Source organism: Daktulosphaira vitifoliae, unplaced genomic scaffold (genome assembly GCF_025091365.1).
Source record: "Daktulosphaira vitifoliae isolate Bord-2020 unplaced genomic scaffold, ASM2509136v1 Scaffold_5, whole genome shotgun sequence".
In the NCBI taxonomy this organism is placed as follows: Eukaryota; Metazoa; Arthropoda; class Insecta; order Hemiptera; family Phylloxeridae; genus Daktulosphaira; species Daktulosphaira vitifoliae.
The window spans coordinates 30,829,241-30,846,858 of NW_026099576.1; the positions used below are offsets into that span (position 1 = coordinate 30,829,241).

Here is a 17,618-nt window from a genome sequence, read left to right on the forward strand (position 1 = left end):
AAACCAGATATGGACACACCATAATTGCACGATTGGAAAATGGTTGCCAGTTATGTTTACCAAAATCTATATTTCTTTCCGATGAAGAAATAGAGCATTTTAATAGCAGTGAAAAAAAATTATGTTTAATATATCATGGAAAACGTGGTAAAGCATATAACTTTTCTTTTATATAATTCAAAAAATAATAAAACGTTCATAATTTTTTTACAAACAATTAACAATAATTTACGAAAAACTTATAATTTATAATTAATTAATTATAGTCTATAATCTGATATTTATGTTATAACTTTATTTTACTAACATAAAATTGTATTGTAATTGAATGAAATAAAATTTTCCTAATAACAAATTATCATTTTGTTCATATTTTCACATTGTAAGTTTAAAACTTTATTAATAATTTATATTTATATTTTTAAATTTAAATTTATAAATAATAATTCCTACACATAAATATATACATATTAATAATCAAAAAATAAATCTATTTAATTTATGGGGAGAAATTAATATCGGTATAATCATTAATATTAATATATTAGTTATATGAAAATGAATGAAAAAAACTATTTTTATAATTTTAAAATGATATCTTATACATATAAATAGTACTATTTTGCTTGCAGAAAATTAATTTGTTGAAGGTTTAATATTATTTAAAGAGAAATGTACTTTAATGCGTAATCCAAATGTACGGGTGAACACCACACACTAGATAGATGTGTATAACTAGAATTTTATAATACAAACGAAAAACAGAAGAACACAGTTATAAATACGCGAACTTTAGCTATATATATAAATGTATCGCAAGTCAACTACACCGGTCAAATTCGGCTATCTTTTAAAAATACTACTATGGAATATGTTCATATGTGTGTATTGATATAGTGTAATTTTGTTAACTCGGGAACTTAATCGTTACAGTGCGTACTATTAACTAAGAAAGCGTGTGGATACAACATAATTTCGCCAAAATCGCACGAGAGCACAAAACTAGAACAACAAAATAAAAGACCAGCTAAGGTGTACGTCGAAAACGGAAAAGAACGCAATATCAGTAATCCATATTCGGCGGCGGCCTTATCTCAGTGTCAAGGGGTCACCGATTGTCATATTAATAGCTGGACGGCTGTATCGAGAGAGACACGGGTGAGCGCCAACCTAGAGCAAAAGGCGATGCCGTGCCAACTCCCCCCCACCAAGCCGTCAGTCGATCTCTTTACCCGGCCGGTTTTTGTAAACAAATTGTCGCATCATACACAGTAGATATAAGTAATAAACAATTGTTGACTTACCGCCATATTCCTTATGTGTGTGGTCATAGATATTGCGTTCAAGACTTACCGTATTAGACTGAAACATTCAGTCTCGTTGGCAAGAGGGAAAGGGCTATTCGGTCCGGTCATCCGTAACCTACGGATAACATAAGGACCGAGGAGGCAGAGGAAAGAAACTCCTCGACCGATTACACGGGACGAGGGGTTTCAGGAGGGGAATCAGGAAGATGATGAGGAGAATCAGTAGCGGATGGGCCCGTCAGGAACTCCTCCACGGCACGACCCAGATCGTCCACGTCCACGGGGCTTGGCCCCGATGTTGTTTCCCCTAGTGTTGGCATGGCTGGCGTTGGCCGTGCGGCACCGGCAATCCGTACGATGGCCGACAGCGGCGGTGGACGGGTCCTCGGTGCTGGGGTAGGCGGCGCCGGTTCGGATGGTGGACGGACTGCCGCTTCCCTCTCGCGGTCCTTCCGCTCCTTGAAAGCACGGTTAATGCGCTCCCTCCGACGTACGTCGGAGGGAGTGAGCTTCCGGTAGCCCGGGTGAGCCGGTGGCGGCTGGGTGGCCGAGCCCGCCCCAGAGGACGTACTGGCCACGTCGGACGCTCGGGACCGGTCGTAGGGTGCAGAAGCGGGGTGCTCAGCAGTTGAACTATTTTAATTTTAAACATGATACGTGAAGTTTGCGTGAGGGATTTTGTTCTGTCAGGAACACCCCTTTGCCTACTTTTTCCGCTAGTCTGACAGGGCCTCACCACTTCGGCGTGAAGCCGGCACAAAATTTTTTTTGTTTATTAAATAAGTGGTGTGCCTTATAATACACTACGTCTCCGATCGTAAAAGGTTTTACTACGTGTTTCATCGGAACGTTATCTATAATTTTGCCGGCCTGATGTTTGGGTGATGGGCGGCTATTGTTTACATTGTCGGCAGTCGCCGTGTTTACATGTACGACTNTTGTCGGCCGTCGCCGTGTTTACATGTACGACCGCCCAGTCACCAGGTCGTTTCGCCTCTCGGCCGAGAACGAGTACGGAAGGCGGATAACCGGTTTTTTCATTCCGACGATTACGCAACGCAAATAGTATCGACGGTATTTTAGTGTCCCAGGCGCTATGGTCACCCTCAACTAGTAGGGCGCGGAGAGCTTTTTTTAGCTCCTGATTTTTCCGCTCTACCGGATTCGCGCGGATGATAAATAGGTGTGGTCCAGGCTTCCGCCCCCCATCTATTTATCGCGTTAATCATTTCGTTAGAAACCAGATTCCGTCCGTTGTCGCAAAGCAATACGCGGGGGTACCCAAAACGTGAGAAAAATTTGCGTTCGAGCGTGTCTACAATCGTCTTTGTAGTCGCTGCGCCTATCGGGTACGCTTCGGTCCAGCTACTGAAACAGTCAGTTGCTACTAACAGGTTCGTTTTTCCCCTTGATGTTCTGGGGTACTCACCCATTAAGTCGATACTAATGACCTCCCACGGTTGTCTTGGTTTGCGCGAAGTTAGAGGATCATTCGGACGCCTATTTAGGGCCTTCGTACACGCGCAAACATCACACGATTTTACGTACTCGTGCAGACCCGTATTAAAAAATTTGGCGCCCCCGGGCATATAATTTATACCCCCCCCCCCAATCATCACGACAATAAATAATAATAATAATATAACACTAATTATTTCGTTCATAATTGATTATTTGATATTAAAATCCAAAAAATCCAACTTAATAATTAATAAATGAGAATTATTTAATACTTTTTTTAATTATCAAATTAAACAAATTAAAAATACAATTTTCTTTTTTTTTAAGTATTTTTTACCTTGCCTGAATATTGGAAAATTCTTCAATTATGTCGCTATAATTAATCTGATGAGCTAATTGAGATTCAATATTTAAAATTGCCAATGCATTTAGTCTGTCTGAGGATATATTTGACCTTAGATATGTTTTTATACGTCTAAGTGTTGAAAATAACCGCTCTGCGGTACAATTGGTCGCTGGAGTACAAAGAAACATACGTAATGCTATACTTACATATGGAAAAATATCCTCCAACTCATGTTTTTTCATCATGGTACTCATATCAATTATACTTTTAGGATGATATTTTATATTTTGTAGATGACTTTGGAAATGGATACACTCATTTACAAAAGTTTCATCTAAATCACTTTTGTATATCAAATATAAATTTTCAGCTGATACATATACTTCTGATGTTTTCATTGTATCAAGTTTTAAAAAGAAACTGTACTTATTTATTACATTATCATATGCCAACTTTCTAGTAGTCAATTCTTTAATTATAGAGTCACAAGTTACATAATATGTATTGACTTTGCATTCTAAATCACTAGGAAAATCAACTTCTTCTAGATCAACTATTTCATCATTTTTTTTGTTTCTTTTTCTTTTACGTTTACAAGTTGTTTCATAAACATTTACATCACATTTTTTTAATGCTTTTTCTTGATATTGTAAAAACATTTATATCAATATTAACTGATTGTAGAAGTTTACTAAAGGCATTAAATCGTTGTAGTAAGTCTTCCCAAAATAATAACATAAATGTAGTTTCAAGACGATTCATTGCATGATATAAACCACGAGCTTCATTACATGTAATAGATTTTTCATTTAAATTGTTTGATAAGTCAACTAAAGTTTGCTTCACAATTTCCCAATTATCATTAAGAGCTTTGCAAGCAACATATCGCGCCGACCATCTCGTTTCAGATAGATTTTTCAATGTCAAATTAACTTTAAGTAGATCCCAACGGTGAGTAGAAGCTGAAAAAAAGGTATAAACATTCTGAATAAAACAAAAAAATGAATTAGCTTCTTTACAACAACTAGCCGCATAAGATCCAATCAAGTTAAGCGAATGAGCTGAACACGGAATAAAATCAGCCAAAGGTGCAACTTCACGAATCCTAGCTTGAAGACCAGAATAAACGCCAGACATATTTTTAGCGTTATCATAAGATTGTCCACGTAAATATGAAATATCTAAATTGTATTTTTTTAATATAGAAAAAACTGCATCAGCCATATTTTGAGACTTGTGTCCAACATTTTCCAAAAAGCATAAAAATCTTTCTACAGGTAACCCATCACTGTTAACATACCTAAATATAAATGAAAGTTGATCAATATGACCAATATCGGGAGTTGAGTCAATGCTAATTGAAAAATATCGAGCTTTAATAATTTCTTCAACCACTTTATTTTGAACTTTAACTGTCATTAACTTAATAAATTTTTCATATGTACTATGAGACAAATAGTTTGTGTGACCTTTGCCATGATTTCCATGATTCGATATATGTTTGGTCAAAAACGGATCAAATTCTGCTATCAATTCGAGACACATCATAAAATTACCATTGTGTAAAGATCCAAACTGCTCATTATCACCTCTAAATGACAAGCCACGACATGTTAAAGATTTTATAACAGCACAAACCCTTATTAGGACATTTTTCCAGTATTCTTTTTCTGTTTCTACTTGATACTGAAGAGTTTTATCAACCCTATTTAATTTTGATGATCTATTTTTCATTTTAATTACACATGTTTTGTGTGAAAGGGAGTTTTCATGCTTGTTGATTGATTTTGGTCTTTTCCAATCTGAGAAACCATTTCTTGAAAATTCTGAAGAATTTTGAAATAGATAACAAGGAACGCAAATAACTGCACCTTTACTTTCTGAATAAACAAGATAACTTCTTTTACATTTTTCCCCATTGATTAAAATAGTTTTAAAATAACTTTTATTCAAATATCTATGAACATTTCTGAATGAACCTCTACGAACCGTCTGATAAAGTCGTTTGGATCGACTAAAATTTGAATCTAAATTTTGACTGTAGCCGTTTTTACATAAATAATCAATAGTAAATTCACTTATATTCCAGTCAGCTGGATCAGTCTTAAAATGCGAGTAAAAACAAATAACCTTATAAAAATTGTGAAATAATAAACATTACCAATAATTGGTAATAATAATTATTGTTTGTTTTAATTAAATTTAAATGTTTTAGAATATATTTTCAATAATAGTAAAAATATTGATCTTTACCCTAGTATTTTAAAATCATGGGAGAAATCAGTATCATTTAGAATTGTATCCTTAATTTCATTTAAAGTAATCTCACTATTGTCTGACCTAGAATATTAAAAACCAAGTTAAGTTTAGTTAAAAATATTGTGTACAATACTATAATAGGTATATAAAATATTTTCATAATTTATATAATATAATTTCTTTTTGATAAAAAAAGTAAAAGAAAAACCTACTGTAATGATTTAACATCTTTTGAATTTTTATTGGCTGAACCATCTGTGTAACTATCTATAAAAATTAAAATATTTCTTATAAAAGATATCAATAATTATTGAACTAGTATCAAAAGTAATAATATTATATTTACTTTTTATTGAGTTATTCAATTGATGAAACATTTTATTAACTATTTTGGTGTTTTTTAATGTTTTATCTAGCTTTTCTTTTTTTTCTTTAGCTAACTTACGGTAGTAAGCACCACTAGCTTTTATTCTTTTAGGTGTAGTTGCTATTATTAGAGGAGTATAATTTACCTACATAAATATAAATTAAAGATATCTTTTATCATTAATATATGAATATTATAAACTATAGATATATATCACAAATGTTTAATAAACAATTTTAAAACCAATATTAATAAAAAAATATTTATGTATATTGTGCAATTTTAACTAACACAATTTGTAAATAATATATTTATTATTATTTATACTAGACTAGTAACAATTACAAATAATTTAAACCGTATAGGTAAAAATAATAAAACTTACCTCATTATATAATATAATATAAATGTTATATAGTATTATATCATATGACAATCATCAATGTATCAATTCATCACACTTTCATAATGCATACACAGTACACACATGAGGCATAAGCAAAACACAGAAGAATTAAATATAATATAAGTCATAAGTGTATAATGTACTAATAAAAATATATTAATACTGTCGTCTGTCACAATTTACAATGCAATACCATTGTATATCGATATCACTATACAATTATCATTGTTTTGATTTATTCGGGAAAATAGTTGATCAATTTCTAAAATTAGATTTTTTCTAAATATCTTTATCATCTAGCTATTATTATTAATATTTTGTCGATTGTAGAGAATAATCACGGATCAAGATTATACTATATATATACTACATATCTTAGTTTGTAGCAATAATACAGCTATATAAACAGTAGTTCATAACATTTTTCTAAAATACAAATTACAAAAATATTAAATAAAATGCAATTTTTTTTTTTTTCATTACATTTTTAAAATAAATTTTGCTAAAATATTTTGCCGCCCCTGAAACATGCCGCCCCCGGGCATATGCCTACCCGTGCCACCCCCTAAATACGGCCCTGTACTCGCGTACTATGTTTTTTAGACTCTTCCAATAGAAACGCTGTTTGATCGCTCGGTAGGTTTCTTTCCATCCTGGATGACACGCCAGTGCATCGTCGTGGTACCGCCTAATCACACGCTGTGATTTGGCTACTGGTATTACAGCTGGTGTGTCTACACCCATACGAATGCGTATAAGTCCGTCTAACATGAAATATTCGTTGTTGTTCTTGCTGGACTTCTTATTGTTTTTTCTGGCGTTCTCCTTGAGTAATTGTTTCATGATGGATGAAAGAAACGGGTCGTCGTTTTGCCACTCTTGTATTCCCCCTCCCCCCGTAAAAGGCCTTTTATTTGACGCGCCGTTTGTTTCGGTTAAGGCAAAAACATTGTCAAGAGTGGCCCGCGTATTATCCGACGTTCTCGTTGTTGGTGCGCCCACCAGATTATCGTCGAGTAACTCTTCGTCAACAGGGGGCCCCGCGGTCGGATAACGTGACAACATGTCCGGTCCTTCGTTGTGTTTCCCGGGTACATGTGTCGTTGTAAAATTCAAATTACCTAGATGTAGCGCCCACCTAGTTAATTTTGAATTGTTGTCCTTTGCTCTGTGTAGCCAAGTCAACGTGGAATTATCTGTAAATAATTCGAACGGAGAGTACTCTAAGTACGGGCGAAATTTATCAGTCNGTAAATAATTCGAACGGAGAATACTCTAAGTACGGGCGAAATTTATCAGTCACCCATATAATTGCTAAGCATTCTCGTTCTATGGCGGTGTAACGTTTCTGCGTTTCTGAAAGTTTCTTACTGGCGTAGGATATGATTCTTCTCTCTCCCGATCCATCTCCATGTTGAAAGAGTATTGCTCCCACTCGCATCGGCTTGAAGGCAGAAAGTTTTCGCGTNCTCGCATCGGTTTGAAGGCAGAAAGTTTTCGCGTAGTCAGGAGGACTCAGTCGTGGGGACTCACACAGGGCCTTTTTTACCTGTTCAAAAGCCCTTTGATGGTCTTCCGTCCACAACCATTTCGTCCCCCGTTTTAGTAGATTTGTCAGCGGCACTATTGTTTCGGCGTAGTTGTCGACGAATGGACAATACCAATTAAATATGCCGTGACATCTAAGTAGGTCCCTGATATTCCGTGGGACCGATAGGACGCGGATGGACTCGAGTTTTTCGGGCTGCTTGTCTATGCCCTCACCGTGTACAATATGGCCAAAAAAGGAAATTTCGGAAAACCCTATTTTACAATTTTTTGTGTGACATGTCAGCCCGTGTCGCTCTAATCGTTCTAGAACTTTGCCTAAATGTTCTAAATGCTTTTCTAAACTACTTGAATAAATAATTATGTCGTCCAAGTAAACTTGGACAAAATCATCTAGACATCGTCTAAGTACTTCATTCATAAGTCTTACAAAAGTCATAGGCGAATTTTTGAGTCCATACGAAAGTACTCGAAATTGAAACAAGCCCCTTCTTGTTCTAAATGCCGTAAACGTACGGGCTTTTTGATTTAAAGAGCAATGTCAATAACCCGACTTTAAGTCGAGAGTCGTGTACATTTTTGCCCCTCTCATGTTCCTAACCATGTCGTTTAGATTAGGAATGGGGTACGCGTCCGAAACGGTTACTTCGTTTAGTCCAACCGGTTATATCTAACTGCGTCAGTTCTGGTTTGCGGATCGTATGTCGTGCGCCCGATTTCTAACAAGCGGTTGTACGTTTCTTAGTGTCTAAGTGTATTGTTCCTGCTGAGTAGTCCCAGGCGACTTTCTGATCAATCAGAAAATCGTCTTAGAACACCAGAAAAAAAACCAATTCAAAAAGAAACGACAAAAACAACGGGTAACCAGTTAAGGTGTACGTCGGAAACGCAACAGAACGCAATATCAGTAATCCATATTCGGCGGCGGCCTTATCTCAGTGTCAAGGGCGGGGAGACAACCGATTGTCATATTAATAGCTGGACGGCTGATATCGAGAGAGACACGGATGAGCGCCAGCCTAGAGCAAAAGGTGGTGTCGTGTCAATCCTTTTTTTTTTTTTGAAACATTGAAATATGCGTTTTTTATTGATGCATACTATTTGTCAGTACAAATAGCCATCGCTTGTTGATTTTTAAATTAATGTGTTAAGTATAGTAAAATAAATCTGATTTTTGAACACATATCTATAACAAAGGTGACAATTGTGACTGCAATATTAATGTAGTATCCATCCGCCGGGGACGTCAATCGCACGAAATATTTACCATGTATTTACTAGTAACCTGAAGATATCAAAAGTGACCGTACACCAAACACAATGGACAGTGTAAGCGGCAGCACATCCATCGAAACGTTGTGGGAACATATTAAATAGATGGACGCTTCGTGTATCAGATTATTTTTTTGTATAACGGCTGCAACAACTTTTTTGATTTTGCTGCATTTCACACAAACCGTTGACAGCAGCAGATATCAGATTGTAAAAGTAGCGACAGCGATAGTGGATACGAAGATGCGGATGATATTGACAATTTAAAAAATAATTTGTTTGTAATAACTAATCGCTTGGACGCTCTCGGTCGAAATTACATAACAATCGAAGATCGTGTTTTTATATTGGAAAAACGTATCGAAACAGTAGAACGAACATGCATATGAATGTCAACGGGTGTTATTTAACCAAAATAGCTGACACACAAAATAAATAAAATGATATTGTACTACAAATATAGTTACATTTTTTACAAATGTAGAAACTGTACTATACTAATACACTAATAGATTTTTCAAAAAATCTAAGCGAGTTGTAGTATTTATACGTGTTGATGTCTACCAAAAAAAAATCAGACCATGATAATTTTTTATACAAAGTTAACAAAATGTTTTTTTTTTTTTGGTCGTGTTTTTTACACACAAATAATTTTGGTTCGTGTTAAGGTCCTTCTAAAATTAATTTGCTCAGTTTAATCATTCCCCTGTTTACGACTTACGCCGTTGTTCGGTGTACGGTCATTCGTTTAGAATAGAAGTTATTTGATCCAAAATGGATAATGGAAAAGAAACGTATAATGCGTATGAAAATCGTCTCAAAGAAAATTCAGGTAAGAAATAAAAACTGTATGATATGACAATCGAAACTAATTTTACGTGAAATTACTTTTCCATTTTTCTCGTTTAGGATATGATGTTTGTGGATTTTACTGTTCGACGTCTAATGATCAGCAGACTAGAATAAAACTCTAAAAACACAAAGAGTTTGCCGATTATAACACTCGTTTAAAGACTTTTGAAAACGTCCAAAAAAATTGGAATAAAAAATATCAAGACTTTGTGATGCTGAATTTTTTACATAGGTATGGGACTATACAGTATTGAATGCATTATTATGATTGGTACATTTATTCAAATACATTATTTATAAGTGTATATAATTTTTAGGTAATGGACAAAATGATCTAATGTTATGTTATTGCTGCAGTCAAGGTTTGAAAGATTGGGATGATGAAGACGACCCATGGGTAGAACATGTACGTTGGACTCCTAGCTGTACTCATGTATTGTTATGTAAGGGACAGTTATTTATCAAAAATAATAAAATAACGAAATAAGACTACTATTATTTGTTACTCTTATATAGTATTGTAGTTTAAAAAATTAATAAAAATATTTAATATTGTATCTTGTGTGTTATATGAAACTGTATAAAAGTGTGTAATAAATAAAAATACCAATTTTCGATTTAGTAAAAAACATATTATACTACTAAATTTATAATTTGTATAATCTTAGAGGGTTTTTGTATTTACAAGCCTTCAAATCTACAAAAAAAAATCAGACACGTGANGGGTTTTTGTATTTACAAATCTTCAAATCTACAAAAAAAAATCACGTGTGACTTTATCAGCTTTATTGTGTTCGAATTATGTGTATATATGTATTTATTTTCTAACTTAAATGAAAATTAACAAAAATATTGCTAAACTCGTGTGTNTTAAATGAAAATTAACAAAAATATTGCTAATCTCGCTTGTTTTTTCTTTTACACTCAAACCCTTACATCCAGTAAATATTCTATACGTTTTTTATCGTTAAAATACGTTTTACTTTGCTATCTACAACATTGTGTAAAGTAAACAATAATATCCATGTAAGCAATTTATTGATCCCCACTAGTAAGATATTGAATTCCTAGGGACTTTTATCCCAAACAATTAAATTTATTGTGCCTAAAAATATAAATATTACTATATAACTGCAGAAATAATCCTTTATCTGTTCATTCACTTTTTGGTGTTTTTATGGTGCTTTTCATCTATATCTACAACTGTGTTTCACGGCTATTCCTGTGCATTTTCAACAGTTATTAAATTGTAAGTAAAATTTTTAAATTGTTATAATATCTTCACGTTAAATGCATCTATTTATTTTTAATAATCTATATTAATATATGTGTATATTAACTACACATATATTATTATAACATATACTATATATTACTATATATTATAATATATTACTATATATGGCTTATTAAATGCATATAATGAAATTTTAATTTTATACATATATTTTATATATATTCATGATAAATTTCAAAAAAGTTTTTTCATTAATTAAATTTGTTTACTATAACTCTAAATAAATTAAAAAGAAAAAAAAATATATTTATATATATGGTACTTGTTGCATTGAATGGTAAAATGACGTTAATGATTACATTTGTTGTGCAAATAAAATTTTCATTCGTCTTTTTAGTACTAATATATTTTTTTTAACCCTTTTATGTATTTATTTATTTTAAAAATCGATAAACTGATGAAATTTGCAAAAAATTGATTTATTAAATACATTTTTTTTTTATTATAATCTAAAATAATTTATTTTATTTTAACCAGTTTTAAAAATTTTTTGTGACACAATTGTAGTCCGCACAACAATGCATGATTAAAACTAAAATTATTATATTTTAAGTAATACAAACACAAATTTTTAGGTTAAATATAATAAAAAAAACCATTCCAGTATCTTTTTCGAGTGTATCTGTTTTCGTGTATTTAATCAAAGTAAGTTATTATCTATCACTATTCAGTTCAAAATGTACTTATCAGTTTACAATAATTTTAGTCATTCAAAATGAAATTACCAAAAAGTGTCAATAATGTAGAACATCTGGTTGAATACATGGAAAGATCTGGATTTTTAGAAATAGCTGAAAATTTGAAAATTTTTCGAAATCGCACAGCTTTTGACCGGGGAGTAATGAATGATGGGTTTATTATCCGCGATCCGGAATCATTACGAACCATTCGGAGCTGTGCCGATTTATATAAAAGAGAAATTCGAGCGAGTAATTTAATGATGCTGTTCGGGGAAAAAAATTATTTAAAATTTATTTTTTATAATGTACGCTATCCCAACGGCTCCACGGCATCTATTTGTTGTTATGGCACATGTTTTGTAGAGTTACTAAATATTCAAGAACTTGTAATTGTACAGAAGGTGGTTGAGGAGTTTGTTCTCAACCCCTATTCTATATACTTTTTGATATTACATTTTCCACCTCACTGTTCGTGTATTTTGTGATGAACAAATATTTACATAGATAGTGTAGATTAATTGTTGTATACATATATATATATATAGTTTTGTAAATATATTTAATGTATTATATTGAAAAATTAAAATAAATATGTAAATATGTTGTATTAATGGTGTGTATGTGTGTACTTGTTTTCACTAACTTATAGAAAAAAAAATGTATTTATTTCCTTATTAAATAATCTAATGGTAATAATATAGTAACAATCAGGTCATTTGTCCGGGTATGTATCGTAAAAAGAAATGGTTAATAGATTAGTATTTATGTTGTAAAGGTTAAAGAATATTATCTTATGTAAACATGTATGTATATGTGTGTGTGTGTACTACGCTCCGATACACACTCAATGATTTCTATAGTATATGATGACAAATAGTTTGTAAACAACTGTATTATTAAAAAAAAAAAACTCAGTTTATAAATGGTTAGATGAGTACACATAGCTGAAGGAGTGCATTGGCTGTATACTAGCTCAGTGATTTATCTTAAAAATTAACAAGTAGAGAGAGAAGAGGAGTAGTATGCTATGAGAGAGTACCGATATGAATTAAATTAATGGTCTCGTGGCAAGCGGATGGAGGCGACGAAAAAAAAAAAATCATTCCACTGTTTTCGAGTTATGTGCAAATTTCAGGAAATTTGTATTACGCGGTGTCCTCCTCCGTGTCATGCTGATGATAGTAGTTATTGTTAAAAATGTATGTATCAGTGTCGAGTTGTACACCATTAATACAACATTCACCATAAATATAGTTTACTCACGAATAATTTTGGTGTGTAGAAAATGGAACAATTAAAACAAAAAATGAATAATCAAGCCAAAGGTATGGAGTACATTAAAATGTCTGACTTGGTAGAGAATCATGCCTATAGAGTTGATTCAATGAAAAATTTGACAACGAGAAATAGTATTGTGGTGGTGGCACAGTTGGCCGACAACCGACAAGTTTTTGTCCCAAGAATACAGTTGACGGACGATGAAATTAAAACGTACAACGACGGCGACACCAAAATGTCACTTTGTTACATAGGAAAAACGGGAAATGCTTATTCATTTGACTTTCAATAACATTTTTTTTAATGCATTAATTTTTTTTTTTTTACAATCAACAAAATCTGTTTATATCCAATGATTTATGTACAACAAATGAAATTGAATTAAAATTACATAGTTCGTTCACAATCTATTTGTGTTTGCATTATTACTCCGATAGTATAAAACCTAATAGTAGTTTATGACAAAGGTAAATTATACTTTAGATTAATATTATAAGATTAATAGTTTTTCAAATTGGTGGAAAATGTAAAACAAAAATCACAATAGTCATACTTTAGAGTAGATTTTAAGAAGAAAAAAAAAACTTATGTATTCAGTATACTATGTATTAAGTTATATTTCTACAGACCATTAATAATATGTAGTATAATTATTAACACATGTACTAAATATANCGGGAAATGCTTATTCATTTGACTTTCAATAACATTTTTTTTAATGCATTAACTTTTTTTTTTTTTACAATCAACAAAATCTGTTTATATCTAATGATTTATGTACAACAAATGAAATTGAATTAAAATTATATAGTTTGTTCACAATCTATTTGTGTTTGCATTATTACTTCGATAGTATAAAACCTAATAGTAGTTTATGACAAAGGTAAATTATACTTTAGATTAATATTATAAGATTAATAGTTTTTCAAATTGGTGGAAAATGTAAAACAAAAATCACAATAGTCATACTTTAGAGTAGATTTTAAGAAGAAAAAAAAACTTATGTATTCAAGTTAAATTTCTACACACCATTAATAATATGTAGTATAATTATTAACACATGTACTAAATATCACATATGTATGAATAAAGCCAAAAATCATCTAAGGAATGTTTCCCTTTTAGGGTAATAAAAATAACTATTTATCAACACATGTTTCAAACCAGTCCCCTACAATTCATTAACTACGCCCACGGCAGGGTTTCTATCACAATTAACCAATCACAAATAATTATCCAACATCTTAGGAATTTCAATAGAGATCGCTGGCTTACTTCATTCGGCGTATAGAAAAGCATTTTTTCTCGTAAAAAGGGACGATGTCTACGAATACGACGAGGACTGCTCTCTCCTCTCTCGTGGCTCTGCTCTCGTTCTCTCAATATTCTCTTACATGGAATCTGCGTCAGTATAAGTAAATATTTTGTTCCTGCGACTTAGTTTTTTTATATATATCATCCTAAGTGGTGAACATTGTCTTAGATGATTTATTAATATTTTACACTGGAACAAGTTTTTATTTATTTTTATTATCACGTAATATTTTCACGACAAATAAATATAATCTCTATTCTTTACATAAAAGTTTTAAATATTATTGTGCCCTTCATTTCTAGACAGCCTCAAATGTGCCTNCCTTCATTTCTGGACAGCCTCAAATGTGCCGAAAAGAGTGAAGAAGCGTAATTTTATTTATACAGGCATAATAGCCTTATACATTATCGTATATTCATAATAAAGCTTATTGTGCCCTACATTTATGAACAGCCTTAAATGTGCCGAACTAAATGAAGAAGCATAATTTGTGTATAGAATTAATTAGTTTTGNGGGTTTCTATCACAAATAATTATCCAACATCTTAGGAATTTCAATAGAGATCGCTGGCTTACTTCATGCGGCGTATAAAAAGCCATTTTTTCTCGTAAAAGGGGCTGCTCCTGCTCTCAGCTCTTTTTTCTGGGACCTCTGACGACTTCGGACGACCTCTCTTCTAAATATTATCTTACATGGAATCTGCGTCAGTATAAGTAAATATTTTATCCCTGTGACTTAGTTTTTTTATATATATCATCCTAAGCGGTGAACATTGTCTTAGATGATTTATTAATATTTTACACTGGAACAAGTTTTTATTTATTTTTATTATCACGTAATAATTTCACGACAAATAAATATAATCTCTATTCTTTACATAAAAGTTTTAAATATTATTGTGCCCTTCATTTCTGGACAGCCTCAAATGTGCCTAAAAGAGTGAAGAAGTATAATTTTATTTACAGGCATAATAGCCTTATACATTATCGTATATTCATATAAAGCTTATTGTGCCCTACATTTATGAACAGTCTTAAATGTGCCGAACTAAACGAAGAAGCATAATTTGTGTATAGAATTAATTAGTTTTGGTAGTAGTACTTTATGCCTGTGTACCCGCCAGCCCTAAGGGACTATGCCAATTACCTTTCGGTAACGTGTAGGCAGTTGAGGTACAGAGTAGTACTAAACTTATAAAAAGAGTATTTTTGAAGTGCGCTATGTCCGTCGACAAGCCAGTTCTAGAGCTAGTAGTCCGGGTAGAGTTCATCATAAAATATATAGTCCGTAAGATAGGAAACTACATCTTGGAAATATCCTCTGCGTGTGTACCCGCCAGCCATAAAGGACTATACCAATTACCTTTCGGTAACGTGTAGGCAGTTGGCGTAAAGGATAGTAAAAGGTGTATTGAAATAATATTTGAAATATATTAACGAGGTAACACTGTGTCCGCGCCAGCCAAGGCTTTACGCTGAGAAACGCTGGGCCACCACAGTCTTGTTAATTATATTTTGAATATAGATAGACATATTCTTATAATTATATTTTGACTAGTTCAGAATAAATTTAAAGAATATCGATATCGACCGTAAGGAATTCATCGAAAATATTATTAGTAAAAAAAACCCAGCACAGGGGGGTCGCGGCACAGTGGTGACGTGGCATAGTTGGATCGAGTATTATGAAATCTGACAGTGATTAAAATCACTATCAAAAAAAACGCTTCGATGCAAATCTTTAGATAGTGTTTAATTTTAAAAAATTGGTGGATTATACCAAAAACAACATGATCTGCTAGTTCGTTATTAATATCCTGATTCAGATAAAGTATGTCGAATGAAAAAGCGATTATTAAAAAATATTATTTCTCATAAAAAAATTTTGTTGATTCATACACTTATCAATAAGTTATAGCATTATTAAGTAAAAAATGTAAAAAATAAAATCGAGAATTTTCACATATTAATAGCATTCGGTAGCCATTTTCACCGTGAAGATAAAATAAAGTCTGAAATTTTTTTTTACCATAATAAATTATATTACATTAGCTTTAATTTAATATATATATAAAAGTGTCAGACTTCCCGGAACACTTTAAAAAATTAAGTTGAAAAAGTAAATTTTTTGTGAAAAAGTTGTCATTTTGAATCCCCCCTTGTAGGCACGTAAAAATTTGTATCTTAAAATATCTCTCTTCTATCTCTTTTTTCCCCTCCAAAAAAAAAAATTTAAGGGCTCACACCAGTTATATAACTGGGGTTGTTTTAGTTCAATTTTTTAAAAAATTCATTCATAAATTCCGGTCAAGTTGGGTATAATGTCCCACCAAGCTTTTTCTATTGATTTTTCTGATATTAAATTAATCCGACGGTGTGTCATGAGTACTTTAACAGCGGCACTTAAAAGTTTTTGCGGGTCTTCAACTCTAGTGACTTTATACTCAGGTAAGTATATCTATATACATATCACCTGATAGGAAAAGACATCATGCATCTATATAAAAATTATATTGATCCATACATTTTTTTAAATGTTATAGCATTATAAACTTAAAAATATAAAAAAGAATTTTTTTACAAAAATCGTATTTTTTTATAAACTTTGATGTCTGTTTTCATCATGAAGATAAAATAAAGTCCCAAATTTCTTTTTTACCATAATAAAGTATATTACATTAGCTTTAATTTAAGATATATATAAAAGTGTCAGACTTTCCGGAACACTTTCAAAAGTTAAGTTGAAAAAGTTCTACTTTCTACATGAATTTGTTAGATTTGAACACCCCTCGTCTATAGGGAAATANTGCATTTTTTAGATTTGAACCCCCCTCGTATATAGGGAAATGGTCTGATTTAAAAAAACAGTATGTCAAATGAAAGATGTATATAAATACTACTCCTCATGAAAAAATTGTACTGATCCATACATTTTTCAAAAAATTATAGCATAAGAANCCATACATTTTTCAAAAAGTTATAGCATAATAAAGTTAAAAATGTAAAATACAAAATCGAAAATTTTCACACAAAAATAGCATTTGGTAGTCATTTTCACCGTGAAGATAAAATAAAGTCCGAAAATTTTTTTTACCATGATAAAGAATATTACATTAGCTTTAATTTAATATATATATATAAAAGTGTCAGACTTCCCGGAACACTTTAAAAAATTAAGTTGAAAAAGTAAATTTTTTGTGAAAAAGTTGTCATTTTGAATCCCCCCTTGT

The 17,618-nt window shown here is 32.0% G+C and overlaps 2 protein-coding genes across 2 annotated transcripts; both read right to left on the reverse strand.

Moving 5' to 3' along the window:
- Positions 1-3,101: 3,101 nt before the first annotated feature.
- Positions 3,102-3,512, reverse strand: LOC126908296 (52 kDa repressor of the inhibitor of the protein kinase-like). Its single transcript, XM_050690211.1, has one exon. It carries the CDS (start codon positions 3,510-3,512, stop codon positions 3,102-3,104), a length of 411 nt encoding a protein of 136 aa, XP_050546168.1.
- Positions 3,513-3,724: 212 nt separating this feature from the next.
- Positions 3,725-8,133, reverse strand: LOC126908297 (zinc finger MYM-type protein 1-like). Its single transcript, XM_050690212.1, has 3 exons — positions 7,959-8,133; positions 6,843-7,342; positions 3,725-5,244 (listed from the first exon to the last, which is right to left on the reverse strand). Exons 1-3 carry the CDS (start codon positions 8,131-8,133, stop codon positions 3,733-3,735), a joined length of 2,187 nt encoding a protein of 728 aa, XP_050546169.1. The 3' UTR covers positions 3,725-3,732.
- Positions 8,134-17,618: the final 9,485 nt, after the last annotated feature.